The following is an 18478-nucleotide window of genomic DNA, read 5'->3' as shown; positions in this document are numbered from 1 at the left end:
TCACCCTCCATCTCTGTGTCCCTATTTACACCCCTTTTGCCCCCCTCCCCCTAGCTCTTCCCCCCCTCCCCTCTGGGGTTTGCTGTCCTGTTATCTGTATCTGTGTTATGTATATATAATTTCACCAATCTCTTTCCCTTCTCTGATCCCATTCTGTCATCCCCTTTCCCTCTGTCTGCTTTTCCTCTGGTCCCTTTGATCCCACCTCTGCCTCTATTCCGTTCCTCAGTTCACATTGTTCATTGGATTCCTTAAATGAGTGAGGTCATATGATATTTTTCTTTCTCTGCCTGGCTTATATCACTTAATATAATAATTTCCAGGTGCATCCATATTGTCCCAAAAGGTAAGATTTCCTTCTTTTTCATGGCCCCATAGTATTCCATTGTATATACGTACTGTAAGGTCAGTTGGCAATGGGGGAAGGTCAGTTGGAATGTGAGAAGCCAAGCCCGGGAACTGTGGCTGGAAACGCCCACACCCATTCCCTTCTTTCTTCCTTGGTGGGGAAAATACCTTACATTTCTGTGCCAAAACCCTGTAGGAGCTTGAAAAGCCCACTGGGGCCGCTCCTTTCCCCTTCCCTTCTGAGGAAGAACCAGGATCTCCGACCTCCCACCCACTTCGGCACACGGTGCGATAAGTCCCCTGCCTCCAGCCTCCCCTCAGTTCTATCTGCCGAGACTCCCTGTCCATAATTGCAGCTGCGTCAGGGACCTCTTATCCATTCCAAGTATGTGTGTGTGCCCGTGGAGACGTCCTGGACACACACACACTACCTAACCATCTGGTGACCAGAGCTTGAGTTGCGGGACGCCAATTCTCATCTCTGATCACTCCGAGGACTGAGGTTGGCCACAGAGGCACAGGAATCTGAACCAGATCCAAAAACACTCCTGGAATGCTTTATCCGAAATCTCTCCTTCCCTAAAGAAGAAGAAACTGATCTTCTCCAATGTGGCCTGGCCACTGAATCCACTGGATAATCGAACCAGGTGGCCTCCTGAAGGGACTTCCGATTTTAACATCTTCACCAATTTAACTATTGCCAAAAAAGCTGGGAAATGGTCGGAGATCCCTTACATTCAGGGTTTCTAGTATTTGCACTCCTGTCCTAATCTCTGTGCCGCCTGCTCCACAGCACAGGCCCTTTTGGCCAGAAAAACCTCAGCTAAACCCTCCACTCCTGACCTTTCCTCCTTCACCAACCCCCAACTCTCTCCCCCTCATGCCCGACCCCCGGGGGCGCCATCTCTCGGGACCCCTCTCTGGTCCCTCTGTGGACCTCTTCTGCTCGGGTCTCTTCCCTCCAGTAAGCCCCCTCCCCTGCCCGCGAGGAGTCCCTCCCTTCTCCACTATGTTCTTAAGCCACTCCCCGTCAGGCCCTCATCCGCTGGCCACTGGCCCTCACGCAGGTTTGCAGGGCTCCTGACCCCATGGCCCAGCCCTTGTCTTCTTGCAGGAAAGCCTGGCCCTGTCCTGCTTCTGGCTGGATCTGGGTGCCAGGCTCCCCAGGAGCCCTCCCCCATCTTATTCTCAACCCCTAACCCCTATCCGAGACCTGGTGAACATGGCATTTAAAGTTTTTAATGGTCACGGCTAGTAGAAAAAGGCTGAGGCTGCTCACTAGACCGCATGCAGCAAAAGGTAACACTCCAAACTCAGGCTCTTGTGACAGCCCTGAGGCTGGCAGAGCAAGGGGGCAAAGCATAGGAGGTGCTCGACCCAAGTCTGGACCACAAAGAGAAACCCCACCAGGAGCTTGCTTTAAATGTGGCAAAGAGGGTCGCTGGTCCCAGCAGTGCCCCTGCCCACAGCTGCCCCCTAAGCCCTGCCCTAACTGCAAGCAGCTTGGTCACTGGCAGAATGATTGCCCCCTTTGGGCAACAGGCTCTTCCTCGGCGCCTCTACGCGGAGGACAAGCCACCCAAATGGGAAGCCAAGTCAGCCAGGCAGGCCCATCACTCGAACTTCTTGGTCTCATGGACAATTGACGTGGCCTGGACTCGAAGACCCCATCACTCTCACTGAGCCCAGGGTAATGCTGCAAGTAGCGAGTAAGTCCATTCATTTCTTGTGGACACAAGGGCTACATTCTCTGTTTTGCCATCACACTCTAGACCTCTAGTTCCTTCACAGGTCTCGGTTATAGGAGTGGGTGGGACCCCTTCCTTTCCTCTTCACACGCCACTCCTGACATGCAGTTTGGACGGAATCCCCTTTTTGCACTCCTTCAGATTCTTTCCTCAATCTAATAGGCTTCTTTTGACATTGAATTCCCAATTTTGCTCTCTTAGCCAAACCCCCCTCCTCTTGCCACCTACCTCCCCTTTCTGCCTTTACTCCACCATCTTCTCAGGGAACATGCGGACTGGACCCTTCCTCCCATAGGGGGTCCAGATGAAGCATACCCAGTGGTCCCCCTCCAGCCAGGAGACAGGGTTCTTCTGAGGGAGCTCCAGGCTGGCTCCCTACAGCCCAGGTGGACGGGACCCCATACGGTAATATTGACCACTCCTACTCTAGCCAAGCTCCTAGGACAAACACCTTGGTACCATGTCTCTCACCACAAGCTTGCCTCCATGCAGGACTGCTGGCAGTGGAAACCACTGGGCCCCACCCGTTTCCGGCTCACCGAAAGGTTGGGCCCTGCAGACCCTCCTGTTGCTCCTGTCCCTCCCACTGGGAACCTGCAACCAGAGTTAAAGCAGGGAGCAGTGCTGATCAGTAAGACTGGCCTGATGAAAGAAAACATCAAGGTCCTCAACCATCTGCAAGAAACTGTGTAGGAATCTCTCTTACACCCGCTTAACTCCTGATGGCAGCCACTCATCCTTACCTGGGCTGCCCCTATCCTAGATCCTCTTCTAATTATCAGCATATTACTCATATTTGCTCCTCTTTTTAAAATCCTACAGGACCGCATCCATGAGGTTTCTCAAGTCATGGCCAAACAGATGCTCCTACACCCATATACACGACTTCTCTCAAAGCCACGACCTTCTGACCTCCCCTTCCCACAATGCCCCTAACCAGCAGGAAGTAGCCAGACGAATAGCGGTGCCCCTATCTAACATAAAAGGTCAAAATGTGAGGTCGGTTGGCAATGGGGGAAGGTCATGTGAGGAACCAGGCCTGGGAACTTTGGCTGGAACTGCCCACACCCATGCCCTTCTTTCTTTCTCGGCGGGGAAAATACCTTATATGTACCACCGCTTTTTAATCCACTCATCAACTGATGGACACTTGGGCTGTTTCCAGATCTTGGCTATTGTAAACAATGCTGCCATAAACATGGGGGTGCATTCTTCTTTTGAATCAGCGATATGGTGTTCTTAGGATATATTCCTAAAAGTGAAATGGCTAGGTCAAAAGGCAGTTTCATTTTTAATTTTTTGAGGAATCTCCATACTGTTTTCCACAGTGGCTGCACCAGTCTGCATTCCCACCAGCAGTGCAGGAGGGTTCCTTTCTCTCCACATCCTGACCAGCACTTCCTATGTGTTGTTTTGTTAATGAACGCCATTTTGACTGGTGTGAGGTGGTATCTCATTGTGATTTTAATTTGCATTTCTCTGATGATTAGTGATGTTGAACATTTTTTCATCTGCCTATTGGCCATCTGTATGTCCTCTTTGGAGAAGTGTCTGTTCATTTCTTTTGCCCATTTTATGATTGGATTGTTTATCTTCCTGGTGTTGAGTTTTACAAATTCATTATAAATTTTGGTTATTAACCCCTTATCAAGACGTATTGTCAAATATGTTCTCCCATTGTGTGGTTTGTCTTTTTATTTTGTTCATATTGACTTTAGCTGTGCAAAAGCTCTTTAGTTTGATATAGTCCCATTTGTTCATCCTGTCCTTTATTTCACTTGCCCGTGGAGATAAATCGGCAAATATATTGCTGTGAGAGATGTCAGAGAGCTTACTGCCTGTTTTCTTCTAAGATGCTTATGGTTTCAAAACTTACATTTAAGTCTTTTATCCATTTTGAGTTTATTTTTGTGAATGGTGTTAAGTTGATGGTCTAGTTTCGTTTTTTTGCAGGTTGCTAATTTTCCCAACACTATTTGTTAAAGAGACTGATTGTCTTTACTCCATTGTATGCTCTTACCTCCTTTGTCAAATATCAATTGTCCATAAAGGTGTGGGTTTATTTCTGGGTTCTCATTTCTGTTCCATTGATCTATATGCCTGTTCTTATGCTAGTGCCAAGCTGTTTTGAGTATAATGGCCTTGTAGTATATATAGCTTGATATCCGGAAGTGTGATACCTCCCACTTTATTCTTTTTCAAGATTGCTGAGGCTATTCGTGTTCTTTTTTGGTTCCATATAAATTTTTGGAATATGTGTTGTATATCTTTGAAGTATATCATTGGTATTTTAATAGGAATTGCATTGAATTTATAAATTGCTTTGTGTAATATAGACATTTTAATGATGTTTATTCTTCTTCACCATGAACACGGTATATGCTTCCACTTGTTTGTATCTCCCTTAATTTCTTTTATCAATGTTTTATAATTTTCCAAGTATAAGTCTTTAACTTCCTTGGTAAATTTACTTCTAGGTACTTTATTTATTTTTTATTTTTGCAATAGTGAAGGGGATTGTTTCCTTAATTTCTCTTTCTGACAGTTCATTGTTGGTGTATAAAAATGCCTCTGATTTCTGAAAATTGATTTTATATCCTGCCACTTTGCCAAATTCATTTATTAGGTCCAGTAGTTTTCTGACTGAGACTTTAGGGTTTTCTATGTACATTATCATGTCAACAGTAAATAATGATAGTTTTACTTCTTCTTTTTCAATTTTGATGCCTTTTATTTTTTCTTCTTGTCTGTGGCTAGGACTTCCAGGACTATGTTGAATAAGAGTGGTGAAAGGGGGCACCCCTGCCTTGTTCCTGATCTTAAGGGGATTGCTTTTAACTTTTGCCCACTGATATGATGTTGGCTGTGGGTTTGTCATAGATGGCCTTTATCATGTTGAGGTATATGTTCCTTGTATTTCCACTTTTTATGCTGAGAGTTTTGATCATAAATGGGTGCTGGATTTTGTCAAATGCTTTTTCTGCACCTATAGAGATGGTGGAAACTTTGACAGTATTTTTATGTGAACTCTGAGAATTCTCTTGTCACCTAAGATACTCTGCCTTGCTCCTCCTTTCCAGGCCTTAATGAAAACTGATGCTTGAATAATTTATCCATAATTGCTCAGGGTATGACAAAGTTACTCCCTAAGTAATGCGTATTTTATCATGGCTTAAAACATCTACTAAATAACATGATGTTATAACACTCTCCATGTAGACTCTCTACTGTACATTCTCTAACATACAGCTGCAAACCTCACGCCATAATTCCTTAATAATACTTTGGTTAATTAAAACAGTTAAGTAGAAACTTAACAACAAATCAAAATTACCTTTATCGCCAAGGTCTCTAAAAAAGGTTGATCCACGAGTTTTTTGGATTGCTGCCAGTACATCCTCGATATCCTTTGAATATACACATATTAAAATATTTTAATTTAACTTATAAATGCCCATTTTCCATATTAAGGAAGAAAAGAATCCCTCCTTACACACACATGGCTCACCTTTTTTGTCAGCCTCTTGACTGAAGTTTTACCTGCAGCAAAGAAGAAACACTTTTTAGTACAGTTACCTGTATATCTTGGTAAAACTCAACTTCCATTAAGAAAAAGATCACTTAGAAGACAAAACAAACAACTAAATATTCATTAAAAAAATAAAAGTTTGGTAATTCTAGCTAGAACCTTTAAATGAAAGTTACAAGCCAGAGAATTCTAAATCTAAACATAAGCTTTAAGTTCTTTGTTAAAACATGTTTTGAAAGTCACTCACCCCATCTCAGACATGAATTATAATCGGCATATATATTATATTCTATTAGTTTCAGGTGTACATCATAGTGATTTCATATTTACATGCAAAAATGATTACCACAATGTCTAGTTACCATCTGTCACCATATAAAACTGTAACAATATTATTGACTATATTCCTTATGCTCTATTTTACATTCCTGTTATTTCTTAGTCCCCTTCACCTATTTTGGTGGCTCCCCAACCTCTCCCCCCTCTGGAAATTACCAGTTTGTTTCTTCTATGAATCTGTTCGTTTTGTTTTTTAGATTCCATATATGAGTAAAATCACATGGTATTTGTTTTTCTTGGACTGACTTATTTCACTTAGCATGATGCCTTTCAGATCCATCCACTAACATATAAAAGCTTATTAATATCTTTGAGTTATCTCAGTTGTCTGCATCATAAATTCTTGCCAAACACAATTTTGTTCATATGATTATTAAAATCTTTTTGCTTTCACTGATTAAAAAAATACACCTGTTTTAGAAAGAAAGCTATCTTTTTGAACCCTAAAATGTTCTCTTAAGCTTAGAGTTCTGCAGTCCAATTAAAAGGCTAGCCAACATGACTGTCCATTATTAGGTGATGTTACTTTTAATAATTTCCAATTGGGCCCTGGCCGGTTTCTCAGTAAATAAAGCATTGGCCCTGCATGCGGATGTCCAGGATTTGATTATCCTGGTCAGAGCACACAAGAGAAATGACCATCTGCTTCTTTCCCCCTCCCACTCCCCCCCATCACAGCCAATGGCTTGGCTGGTTCGAATGTGGGCCTCAGGCACTGAGGATACAAAGTTGAGGACAGCTTGGGTGATTTGAGCATCAGCTCTAGACAGAGGTTGCTGGGTGGATCCTGGTCAGAGTGCATGCAGAAGTCTATCTCCTCTCCTCTCACTTAAAAATAAAATTTCTGATTGGGTAACAGAGATTTAGTATTTCAGGTTTTAAGCCATTTTTTCTATGCTTACATCACTTTCCTTTTACCCACTATATTTCTAAAGCAATTACACAGCTTCTTTTGTTGGAACTTATTCTCATTGCCTTAGCCATTTTACAGCTAAAAACAATGCTGGAAAAGTCTTGTTTTGTTTCTTTCTTTCTTTATTTTTTTACAGAGACAGAGAGAGAGAGTCATAGAGAGGGATAGATAGTGACAGACAGACAGGAATGGAGAGAGATGTGAAGCATCAATCATCAGTTTTTCGTTGTGACACCTTAGTTGTTCATTGATTGCTTTCTCATATGTGCCTTGACCAGGGGGCTATAGCAGACTGAGTGACCCCTTGCTCAAGCCATTGACCTTGGGTCCAAGCTGGTGAGCTTTGCTCAAACCAGATGAGCCCACGCTCAAGCTGGCGACCTCGGGGTCTTGAACCTGGGTCCTCCGCATCCTAGTCCGACACTCTATCCACTACGCCACTGCCTGGTCAGGCTTATTTTCTTACATAAGCCATGTTCAGCACAAACTTCCCTTTAGCTTTCAAAATACCTATGAGTTCCTTCTGTACAGTGAAAATTCAGGTCACAAGTAAAAAAAAATGAATACCTTCACATATACTTTTTCTATAGATGCTTAAATGGGATTATAAATCTAGTGAGGATAAATTCTATTACTTGAAGTTAGTAAGTTGTCAAGATTTTATTTTTGCATTAATTATTTTTTATAAATTTTTATTAATTTTAATGGGGTGACATCAATAAATCAGGGTACATATGTTCAAAGAAAACATGTCCAGGTTATCTTGTCATTCAACTATGTTGCATACCCATGACCCAAAGTCAGATTGTCCTCTGTCACCTTCTATCGAGTTTTCTTTGTGTCCCTCCCCTTCCCCCTTTCTCTCCTCCACCCCCCCCCCCCCCCCCGTAACCACCACACTCTTGTCCATGTCTCTTAGTCTCGTTTTTATGTCCCACCTATGTATGGAATCATGCAGTTCTTGGTTTTTCCTGATTTACTTATTTCACTTCGTATAATGTTATCAAGATCCCACCATTTTGTTGTAAATGATCCGATGTCATCATTTCTTATGGCTGAGTAGTATTCCATAGTGTATATGTGTCACATCTTCTTTATCCAGTCTTCTATTGAAGAGCTTTATGGTTGTTTCCATGTCTCGGCCACTGTGAACAATGCTGCAATGAACATGGGGCTGCATGTGTCTTTACGTATCAATGTTTCTGAGTTTTTGGGGTATAGATCCAGTAGAGGGATTGCTGGGTCATAAGGTAGTTCTATTTTCAGTTTTTTGAGGAACCACCATAATTTCTTCCATAATGGTTGTAGTAATTTACATTCCCACCAACAGTAGTGAATGAGGGTTCCTTTTTCTCCACAGCCTCTCCAACATTTTATTTTTGCATTATTAATCAAAACATTAATTGTGAATATGGTTAGGTAACTTTTAGGAACATCTATGACCATGTTTTTAAACTTAGGTATTCTAGTTTGGGATAATTTTTATTTATTGACACACAATATGTCACCAGGTTACAAAGAACTCTAGACTCTAATGCTAGGTAGGTGGTATCCCATGAGATCATCACATAGATAAGCATTATCATTTAATTTGCAAATCGAAGGGTCTGTGTGAATGTGTATGTAGATGTAGTAATAGGATGTTGATAAGAAACCCCAGAAGTGTGTAGTACTCATATTCCCCTCTCTTTGCATATTCTATTAAAAATAACTGATCATGATTCATATACCTTACAACGGATCATGATTCACATACTTTATACTGCTTTTCTTAAAGTTATGTTATAAATTATTCATTAGCATATACATTTTCATTTTTAGACCATTCAAGTTAGTCTCATCAGTTTTTTTTTACCCTTTGAGTTTTTGCATGGGGTGGAGGGGAAGAAGTATCAACTCATTCTACTTGGTTGTGTACCCACTGATTGTTTCTCATACCTGCCCTGAGGTGGGCTCAAACTGGCGACCATGGGGTCAAGCCAACATCCTCCAGATCAAGCCAGGGATCCCAGTATCAAACCTGTGACTTTGGAGCTCCACGATGCTCTATATCCACTATGCCACCGACCAGGGCGTCTTTATCAGTGTTTTCTTTTTTTAAAGAAAGAGAGACAGAAAGACGGACAGACAGGAAGGTAGAGAGATGAGATGTATCAACTCGTAGTTGTGGCACTTTAGTTGTTTATTGATTGCTTCTTATACGTGCCTTGACCAGGGGCTCCAGCCGAGCCTGTATTTCAGAGGTCCCCAAACTTTTTACACAGGGGGCCAGTTCACTGTCCCTCAGACTGTTGGAGGGCCTCCACATACAGTGCTCCTCTCACTGACCACCAATGAAAGAGGTGCCCCTTCCGGAAGTGCGGCAGGGGCCGGATAAATGACCTCAGGGGGCTGCATGTGGCCCACAGGCCATAGTTTGGGGGCGCCTGCTGTGATCCCTTGCTCAAGCCAGCAATCATGGGATCATATTGATAATCCTACACTCAATCTGGCGATGCCATGTTCAAGCTGGTAAGCCCACACTCAAGCAGGCAACCTCGGGGTTTCAAATGTCGGACCTTAGCTTCCCAGGTCGACTCTCTATCTGCTGCACCACCACCAGTCAGGCACCTCATCAGTTTTTAAAAGAGAGATTGATCCTTGTTGCCAACGGAAGAACTGTTCTAGGAAGTAATAACTGACATCTAGAAGGTGACATCTTGAGATGGCAGTATGTTTTCTAAGAAATGGTTATTTCTAAGGACCTTATATCTGCTTCAGACCTAGATTCCTTTCTGGCCTTTTAGAAATCTGTGCTTTAAAAAAATCCTTCTACCTGAAACTGAATAAGGAAGGGAGGTAATGTTTGCTTCCCTGCTGCTGAAGTCTTGATGCCAAATGTCCCACAGATACAGTTCAATAGTATGAGTGGAATAGAGCAATTAAAGGCACCAACTGATTAATAACAACACCAGACTCACGGCTAAAAACTAAACTGAAAAACCTACTGAGGCAGCTAGTTATTCCATATCTGTCTTACCTTTATGTAGCTCCGTGTTTAACATTTAAATTTTTGTTGAATGATTCTGCTGATGCTTTTGAAAAGCTATGCCACAGAATTTGTTAATATATTGTAATCATGTTCCTTGGGAGGCCTTTGGGAATTGTTTTTACGAATTCAAGGTGTTTTCTTTTTTTTGGCAAATTGACTGTCACATGGAGCCACTATCCCGGAAGAGTCCTGGAGTTTCAGTGTTTGGAGAAGAGAAGGGTCTGGTACAAGTCAGAACTGAGGGAAACTGCTAGAAAGCACATGAGCTTAAAGGTCAGGTGGAAAAAACTTTTCCTACGTGAAATCGCACAGGACTTGAGTTTAGTAAGGACCCTGGTCTTATCTCCTATCTCCTGACCTCGGGTCACCAGGAGGGCTGCTGAGGCCCTGCCTGCCCCTTAGATGCGGTGTCAGTGAGCCCCTTGAAGACTGGCTTCCCCTCATCACCAGCTGTGGGCCACAGGTTGCCCCAGTGTGGGAGGGCCTATATTTGGCTGAAGTCATGTCATCCGGCTACGTGTCTATCATGTGGGAAACAGCCACTTCGCTGTGGGAATGCAGGTGCCTTCTCTCTTGTAAACTGTCAGAAGCCCTCTGCCCACGGCAGAGTCGTGCACTTTGCCAAAGTACTTACCTAAATGACAGTAAAGTTTGATGGACTGATGTGGCTAAAATTACGAAGCAAATGAGCAACTCCAACCCAGGACGTTATCCATGGCAGCTCCGAGGACCCGGCATGGGGAGTGCATAGCTCTCTGCAGAGCAGGGAAGGCAGCAGCCACTTCCAAGGTCACGTAGACAAGCTCAGTGTGGGAGGCAGGAGTGGCAGCGAACTTCCTTCCTAGGGCATTTCTACAGCACCCGGTTGCCAGTTACATCGGTTGGATATGCAATTATTGTATCTGAGTTTCCGCAGCACAACTTTTTTAAAAAAAATAAATATTCAAAATAAATCTAATTTTTTGATAAAAAGCATTTGAATGAATAATTGAATAAAAATTAGAAAAGATTCCAGAATGTCTTATTCAGATCCCTGCCTTTTAATGGTTAATAAATTATTATCCCCATTTTACAAATAAAACAGGTAAGGTCCAGCAAAGGGCAAGAGGAATTAGGTCATATGTGTGCTGTAGTTTCCTTTTTCACATAGATTTTTCAAAAACAGGTGTTAGACGGCTTGAGCTCCACTGAAGTGGAAACCTGTGGACTAGTTTCAACACTTTAGAAGGCTTCATAGAACCGAACAGTTAAGCATGATAGAGGCAGGTTTTTGTTTTTGTTTTTTTGCTTTTGATTATGACTCAAAATATACAACTCAGCCTGGGTTATTTCAATGTTGACTACAGATTCTGCTCAGTACTTCTAGATATATTTGATGATCAAAAATATAAGAAACCATATATTTAATAAGCTTCTCTTGTAAAAATTTTTTCAAAATGAAATAATTAGAAACTGACAAATTATCTCTGCTGATAAAAAGTTCAGAGGCCACTGTCATACAAAATTCATTTTTCGATTAACAGAAAGACAAGGCAGAGCCACCAGGAGGGAACACTTATTCTCTTTCACTTCCTCACTTTCACATTAAGTTTTACCCTGAGTAAGAGAAGGGGCTGGCAGGACTTCTCCTGCAGGGGTTGGTTGTCTCACCTGGAATGGCCAGTCTTATACCACTTGTTCTTTGGCTGTACTGGGAGACACCAGAGCACCAAATCAGAGGCCTGTGGTCAGATCTGCTGCATGAGGAGCAGTAACAATACAGGACAGAGTAAACAGACCTAAATATTTTTGGTCACGTGTTTCTATTTAAGGATAAAACGCATCTATCATTAATCTAACTTTTCCTTCAGGCTTTCCTTTTTTTCCTTTTTTGGGGGGAAGGGTACTCCTGCTTCTCTTTCTTTGTCTATTTCTATTTCATATACATTAATGTACTCTTAAATGGAAATAACAGAAAGGGAGAAAAGCTTTACAGTGAAAAAGGTAGATCTAGAGTTGAGGTTGTAAGGTTTTATTGCACAATATGAAAGAATGGAAAATACACTGTGGCTTTTCTTGGCAGGAGAGGTATAGATCTTCTAGCACTATGATGAAATTTTGGCTCAGGAAGAAGAAAGTTTTAAAAGGTTTCCATCTAGTCTAGAGATTCCACCATGTGTTTTTTACTGTTTATAGAGGCTTCTTAAGTAAAACCAGGAACAAGCACATCTTGTTATAGGCAAACAGCCATTTTAGTACTTAAAATAAGCAAAATACATTAATGCATATTAAATGTTGTTATTGGTCAAATAAATCTTTGCCTTTGGCCAAAGTCAAATTATTTGATAATCCTAACTATAAAAATATTACAAATGGTATCTAATTCAATTTCATTTTACTGGAGGTAAGTAGATTTTTGACACAAAAAAGAGACATTTCCATAATTTCATATCTTTTGCATAAAATTTTAAAACTTGCTATTAAAATTTGAATTAGTATAAAACAATGCTGAATATTCCAAAACTTGGTTGAATTCAGTCACAACTATTACAAAAATCAAAGCAGAAAACAACTCATTAGCAAATCAACTGAATATGACTAATAGGAGTAATAATAGGAGAGAAAAAATGGACAAATTCAATGGTGTTACTCTCTCTCAATAAAGCATAGGGCTTGGTTATTTATATGTGCTGGAATATTTAAATAGTGAGAGTAAGAGATATTATCTGGTTGATATTTCTTCTAGAGGAAGACTAATGGTGATCCCCATAAAATTCCTAAAACTGGCCTTCTTGTCAATTCTGCTTAATATATTTAAATTATTTTTGAAAGGAAAAAAAAGAAATATGCCTTGTTTTTTGCAACCCAAGCACTGTAAAACAGTAAAAACACTGAACATAAAAAATTATTTAGTTTGAAAACTGATATAAAGGTATAAATACAGCAGCTAAGAAACTAGCCTGACCAAGTAGTGGCACAGTGGATAGAGCATCGACCTGGGATGCTGAGGACCCAGGTTCAAAAGCAATCAATGAACAACTAAAGAGCTGCAATTATGAGTAGATGCCTCTCATCTCTCTCCCTTCCTGTGTCTCTCTCTCTCTTGCTAAAAAATACAAACAAAAAACTAAATAATGGGGAGAGAGGAAGGTAATATTCTTATCTTATTCTCTAGAAAAGAGATGCTTAAGTTAATGCCCTGACCAGGTTGCTTAGTTGAACAGAGCATTGTCCTGATATGCCAAAATTGCAGGTTCAATCCCCAGTCAGGGCACATATAAAAATCAACCAGTGAATGAATAAATGAGTGGAAAAACAACATCGGTGTTTCTCTCTCTCTCTTCCTCTCTCTCTAAAGTCAATAAAAATTAAGAAAAAGAGATGCTAGGACTTCAAGGATTACAGTTTCGCTTACCTGCAGTTGATTACAGTCCTAAAATATTAAATGAAAAATTCCCGAAATAAACAATTCCCAAGTTTTGCATTATGTACTGTTCAGAGTAGCATGATGAAATCTCACACTGTCTCTGCATGTTGCTAGGAACATGAACCATCCCTTTGTCTGTGTTTTCATGCTGTGGATGCTACCTGCCTGTTAGTCACAAAGCAGCCATCTCTGTTACCACACTGACTGTCACGGGATTGCAGTGCTTGTGTTCCACTCACCCTTACATAATGTAACAAGGGCACCAAAGCATAAGAGCAGTTCAATCTTTCTCAAAAGTATGTGTGTATAGGAAAAACAGTATAGGTTTTGGCACTATCCTGAGCTTCGGATACCCACTGGAAATCTTGGAATGCCTCCCTGTAGGCAGTGGGGGAGACTATAATACAAATGAGCCCAGAAAAGTGGAGTCCACAGCATTCTGGAAAGAGCATGTCAATCTGCTCTGAGGTGGGGAGAGAGGAGGCCCTGTCAAGTCTTTTTTCTCTTATAAGAAGGAGAGGCTGACTGACTGTGCAAGTATTTCTGGTGGCAGGAAGCTGAGATTAATTAATGACTTGTATTTTCTTTTCTTTTCTTTTTTTAGATTTTATTTATTGGTTTTAGAGGGAGGAGAAAGAGGGAGGGCAGAGAGGCAGGAAGCATCAACTTGTAGTAGCTGTTTCTTGTATGTGACTTGACCAGGCAAGCCTGGGATTTCAGCACGGTGACCTCAGCATTCCAGGTTGATGCTTTATCCACTGTGCCACAAGGCAGGTACTGTGGAAATATGCTGTGAAAACATGCAGAGTTAGGGTAACAATTAGAGACAGCAAGGTGCCCTAGGGGGAAAGCCCTGAGAGTACGAGTCCAGCAAGGTGCCCTAGGGGGAAAGCCCAGAGTACGAGTCCAGCAAGGTGCCCTAGGGGGAAAGCCCTGAGAGTACGAGTCCAGCAAGGTGCCCTAGGGGGAAAGCCGAGAGTACGAGTCCAGGGGCCTCTCTGACACTGTACTGAAAACAGTGCATGCTGGAAACAGTGAAACAGTAGGATAACCATAGGATAACAGTAGGATTTAGAAACAAGAAATGTTTAGGCTCTCAGTACAGAGATTAGGAGTCAGCATATTCCTTGTCTTTTACCCCCTGAAAACTTCTTTCTGCTTTTCTCAGGTATTTGTACTGGCTAATCAATATCTGAGTAAGGCTGGGGACAGGCTTCAATCCTTTGATCTGCTGACCAGGACTGTTGCCTCCCTTTGGCCCCTCGGTGTACTTCATCTGGTCTCCAAGTAGTTTTTTTGTCGTTGTGACAAGTGGTGCCCTGTGTGAGGAAAGGGAACCAAATGACAAGTTTGCTACTCTGAGCAGATGATCAGGTAATTTGCTAGAATATGTAGGACAAAGCAGAAGCTTAGGGCTTTTAAACAATTAGTATGATGCTGGTGTAAATATAATTGATTTTCAGAGATGCTGTATTCTGTGTGACCCTGTTAGCTCCTTGTTAGTTCTCATAGTTTTATTATTTGTAGGTGATCTGGAGTTTTCTACGTAGATAATCATGACTCTGAACAAGGGCAGACCCTTTTACACCTGCAGGTCTATTTCTTTTCCTTTTTTTTTTTTTAATTTTTTTTATTTTTTTTGTGCTGGCTAGGACTTTGGTACAATGTTGAATGCCAGTGTGGAGAGTGGACAGCCTTGTAAGTTCCTGATCTCAGAGGCAAAGCATTTGATTTTACACCACTGAGAATGATATCAGCAAATGGCTACATATCCACATGGCCTCTTAGGATCTAACCTGAAAAGTGCCATAATGCATGCTCTTTGAGTTGAGGCAGTCACAAAGGCTCAAGAGGAGGGGGCATGGATATCTTTTTTCTTTTTGTGGCAGAGATAGAGAGAGTCAGAGAGAGAGACTGACAGACAGGAAGGGAGAGAGATGAGAAACATCAATTCTTTGTTGTGGTTCCTTAGTTGTTCATTGATTGATTTCTCATATGTGCCTTGACTGGGGGGCTACAGCAGACTGAATGACCCCTTGCTCAAGTCAGTGACCTTGGGCTCAAGCTGGTGAGCCTTGCTCAAACCCGATGAGTCCGCGCTCAAGCTGGCGACCTTGGGGTCTCAAACCTGGGTCCTCTGCGTCCCAGTCTGATACTCTATCCACTGTGCCACTGCCTGGTCAGGCAGGGACATGGATATCTTGATGGTCAAGTTCTGGAAGAGTGTATGGGACCAGAAATACTGTTGCAGCCATTTTTGGAAATACAACCTGCTCCAGCACCTTGACTGATTTATTCCCTCAGTGGAACATGCATCCTTCTGGTTTTCACATAGGAAGTTCTATCCATCCATCTCCTACCATTTGTGAAATCCTGATTACTCCAGTTCCCACAGACTGTTCTGCTGAAACTGTACCACATTTAAGACAGTCTATTACCTAGACTCACACTAGACTGTGAATCCCATTAATACAGTAACAGTCTCTTTTATTCACCACTATATCCCCAAGGCCTAACACAGTGCCTATTACATGAGATGTATCTGGTAAAAGTTTTAATAAATGCACGTATGACATATCAATTCATTATAAGTGTATTTACTTATTAATCTATTTAATAAACATTTGTGCCAGGTGCTGTGCTGGGTAGGGAATAGAGTCAAAGAAGAGACCCTAATGCTGCTATTCCATTAGCAGAGGGACTAAAGGCAATGGTTCTCAAAGTGTGTACCCTAGAAGATTTCTAGGCACATCCTATGGTATTCCAGAGAAATATGTGCCTGTTGGGGACCAAAAAACAAACAGGGTTTTTGGAGTTTAGATTTTTGGGGGAATTTTAAAGAATAAATAACTTACATTATTTCCGTTTTATTTATATTTAAGTCTGAACAATGTTTTATTTTTAAAAAATGACCAGATTCCTGTTACATCCCTCTAAGACTCACTCTTGACGCTTGTCTCATAAGTTCAACAATTGTTTAAAAATACCAGTTTTTACGCCGGTTGCATAATTTTATTTTGTGCATTTATCTGTCCCACCCTAAAGGCCGGTTCATGAAAATATTTTCTGACATTAAACTGGTCCATGGCCCAAAAAAGGTTGGGGACCTTGGCTGTAAGCTGACAGTCTACCCAACCCCCTAACTCACTTGCTTGATTAGGTTGCAAAAGGCTGTTAAGCTGTGGTGCTGAATTGTTTACATACCCCCCTTGTTCCCTGGAAAGACTGGAGGCAAATTTCTTCTAGCCTTTGTTTGGTGTAAAGTTAAGATGATATGTATGGTGGGGGTTTTCTGCATTCAGCACAAGAGTAAAAAGAGAGGAATTCTTCAATGTATTGACAAGAAAATGAGAGTTTGCCTTTCAAATATATGCCCAAACATTGAAGAAATTGCTAGGACATATCAGGCTCACGTTCCTCATAAACACAAGAATGAAAAAACTTAACACATTCACGCGGGGATCTGTCGAATTTACTAAATCTTACTAAGAATGTATCCATATATATAAAAAGATAACTTTTTTGTCTTTTTCTGTTTTTTAACCCCTCTTTTTTACAAATTCTAAAAAGCATAACTCAAAAACTGTAACATAAAAATGTTTTTTAATGTCAGAATAAATTTAATTTTGTTGTATTTATTTTGTTGAATTACCATAAAAGCACACTTGGACTTTATATTTTTTCTTTAATATCTGACTTAATTATTATAACATATTTCTCAGAAATTTGTATATAGTGCACCTACAATTATTTGTAGGATTTTAAATGCACCTCAACTTCCAAAAGTTTGAGAACCACTTGACTAGAGGATAAGGCAGGTTTGATGGTACCTGTGAGGGTGCGGGTGGAGGGCACAGTATCTGCCACAGACACATATAGAGATATCACTGGTTTTTTGTCTTTTTTTGTGACAGAGACAGAGACAGAGAGAGGGACAGATAGAGACAGACAGACAAGAAGGGAGAGAGATAAGAAGCATCAATTCTTTGTTGCAGCACCTCAGTTGTTGATTGCCTTCTCATAAGTGCCTTGACTGGGGAGGCTCCAGCAGAGTGACTGACCCTTTGTTCAAGCCAGTGACTTGGGCTCAAGCCAGTGACCTTGGGTTTCAAGTCTACGACCTTTGGGCTTCAAGCCCGCAACGCCACGTTCAAGCTGGTAAGCCTGTGCTCAAGCCGGCAACCTTGGAATTTTGAACCTAGGTCCTCCAAGTCCAACACTATGGACTGTGCCACCACCGGGTCAGGCACCACTGGTATTTCTTTTTCTTTTTTTTTTTTTGAAGCTGGAAACGGGGAGAGACAGTCAGACAGACTCCCGCATGCGCCCGACCGGGATCCACCCGGCACGCCCACCAGGGGCGACGCTCTGCCCACCAGGGGGCGATGCTCTGCCCCTCCGGGGCGTCGCTCTGCTGCGACCAGAGCCACTCTAGCACCTGGGGTAGAGGCCAAGGAGCCATCCCCAGCGCCTGGGCCATCTTTGCTCCAATGGAGCCTTGGCTGCGGGAGGGGAAGAGAGAGACAGAGTGGAAGGAGGGGGGCGGGGGGTGGAGAAGCAAATGGGCGCTTCTCCTATGTGCCCTGGCCAGGAATCGAACCCGGGTCCCCCACACGCCAGGCCGACGCTCTACTGCTGAGCCAACCGGCCAGGGCACCACTGGTATTTCTTAGATCAGTGGTCCCCAACCTTTTTTGGGCCACGGACTGGTTTAATGTCAGAAAATATTTTCACGGACCAGCCTTTAGGGTGGGACGGATAAATGCACAAAATAAAATTATGCAACTGGCGTAAAAACTGTGGTATTTTAAAACATAATTGTCGAACTTATGAGACAAGCATCAAGAGTGAGTCTTAGAGGGATGTAACAGAGGAATCTGGTCATTTAAAAATAATAAAACATCGTTCAGACTTAAATATAAATAAAATGGAAATGTAAGTTATTTATTCTTTCTCTGTGGACTGGTACCAAATGGCCCACGGACCGGTATCAGTCTGCGGCCCGGGGGTTGGGGACCACTGTCTTAGAGGAGATATCCAAAAACGGGTAGACTCATGGGTCTGGTGTTTTGGAGAAACATATGGGAATCAGTGTTCAGGAAAGAGCAAAAGCACTGATTAAGATCATCGAGTAAGAAGGTGGAAAGGAGTGAAGGCAGCTTGA

At 42.0% G+C, this 18478-nt stretch overlaps 1 protein-coding gene across 4 annotated transcripts in view; it reads right to left on the bottom strand.

The window, feature by feature from the left end:
* Nucleotides 1–18478, bottom strand: part of MICU2 (mitochondrial calcium uptake 2) — a 105512-nt gene that overhangs the window by 35167 nt on the left and 51867 nt on the right. For all 4 annotated transcript variants that reach the window (XM_066369183.1, XM_066369182.1, XM_066369181.1 and 1 more), the window contains exons 3-4: nucleotides 5605–5636; nucleotides 5431–5503 (exon numbers count right to left, since the gene is read on the bottom strand). In XM_066369183.1, the coding sequence (XP_066225280.1) occupies nucleotides 5431–5503; nucleotides 5605–5636 (105 nt within the window). The remainder of the gene's footprint in view (nucleotides 1–5430; nucleotides 5504–5604; nucleotides 5637–18478) is intronic.

This window comes from Saccopteryx leptura, chromosome 2 (genome assembly GCF_036850995.1).
Source record: "Saccopteryx leptura isolate mSacLep1 chromosome 2, mSacLep1_pri_phased_curated, whole genome shotgun sequence".
NCBI lineage: Eukaryota > Metazoa > Chordata > Mammalia > Chiroptera > Emballonuridae > Saccopteryx > Saccopteryx leptura.
Note: the sequence above shows the minus strand (reverse complement) of the source record. Positions and strands in the feature narration are given on the sequence as shown.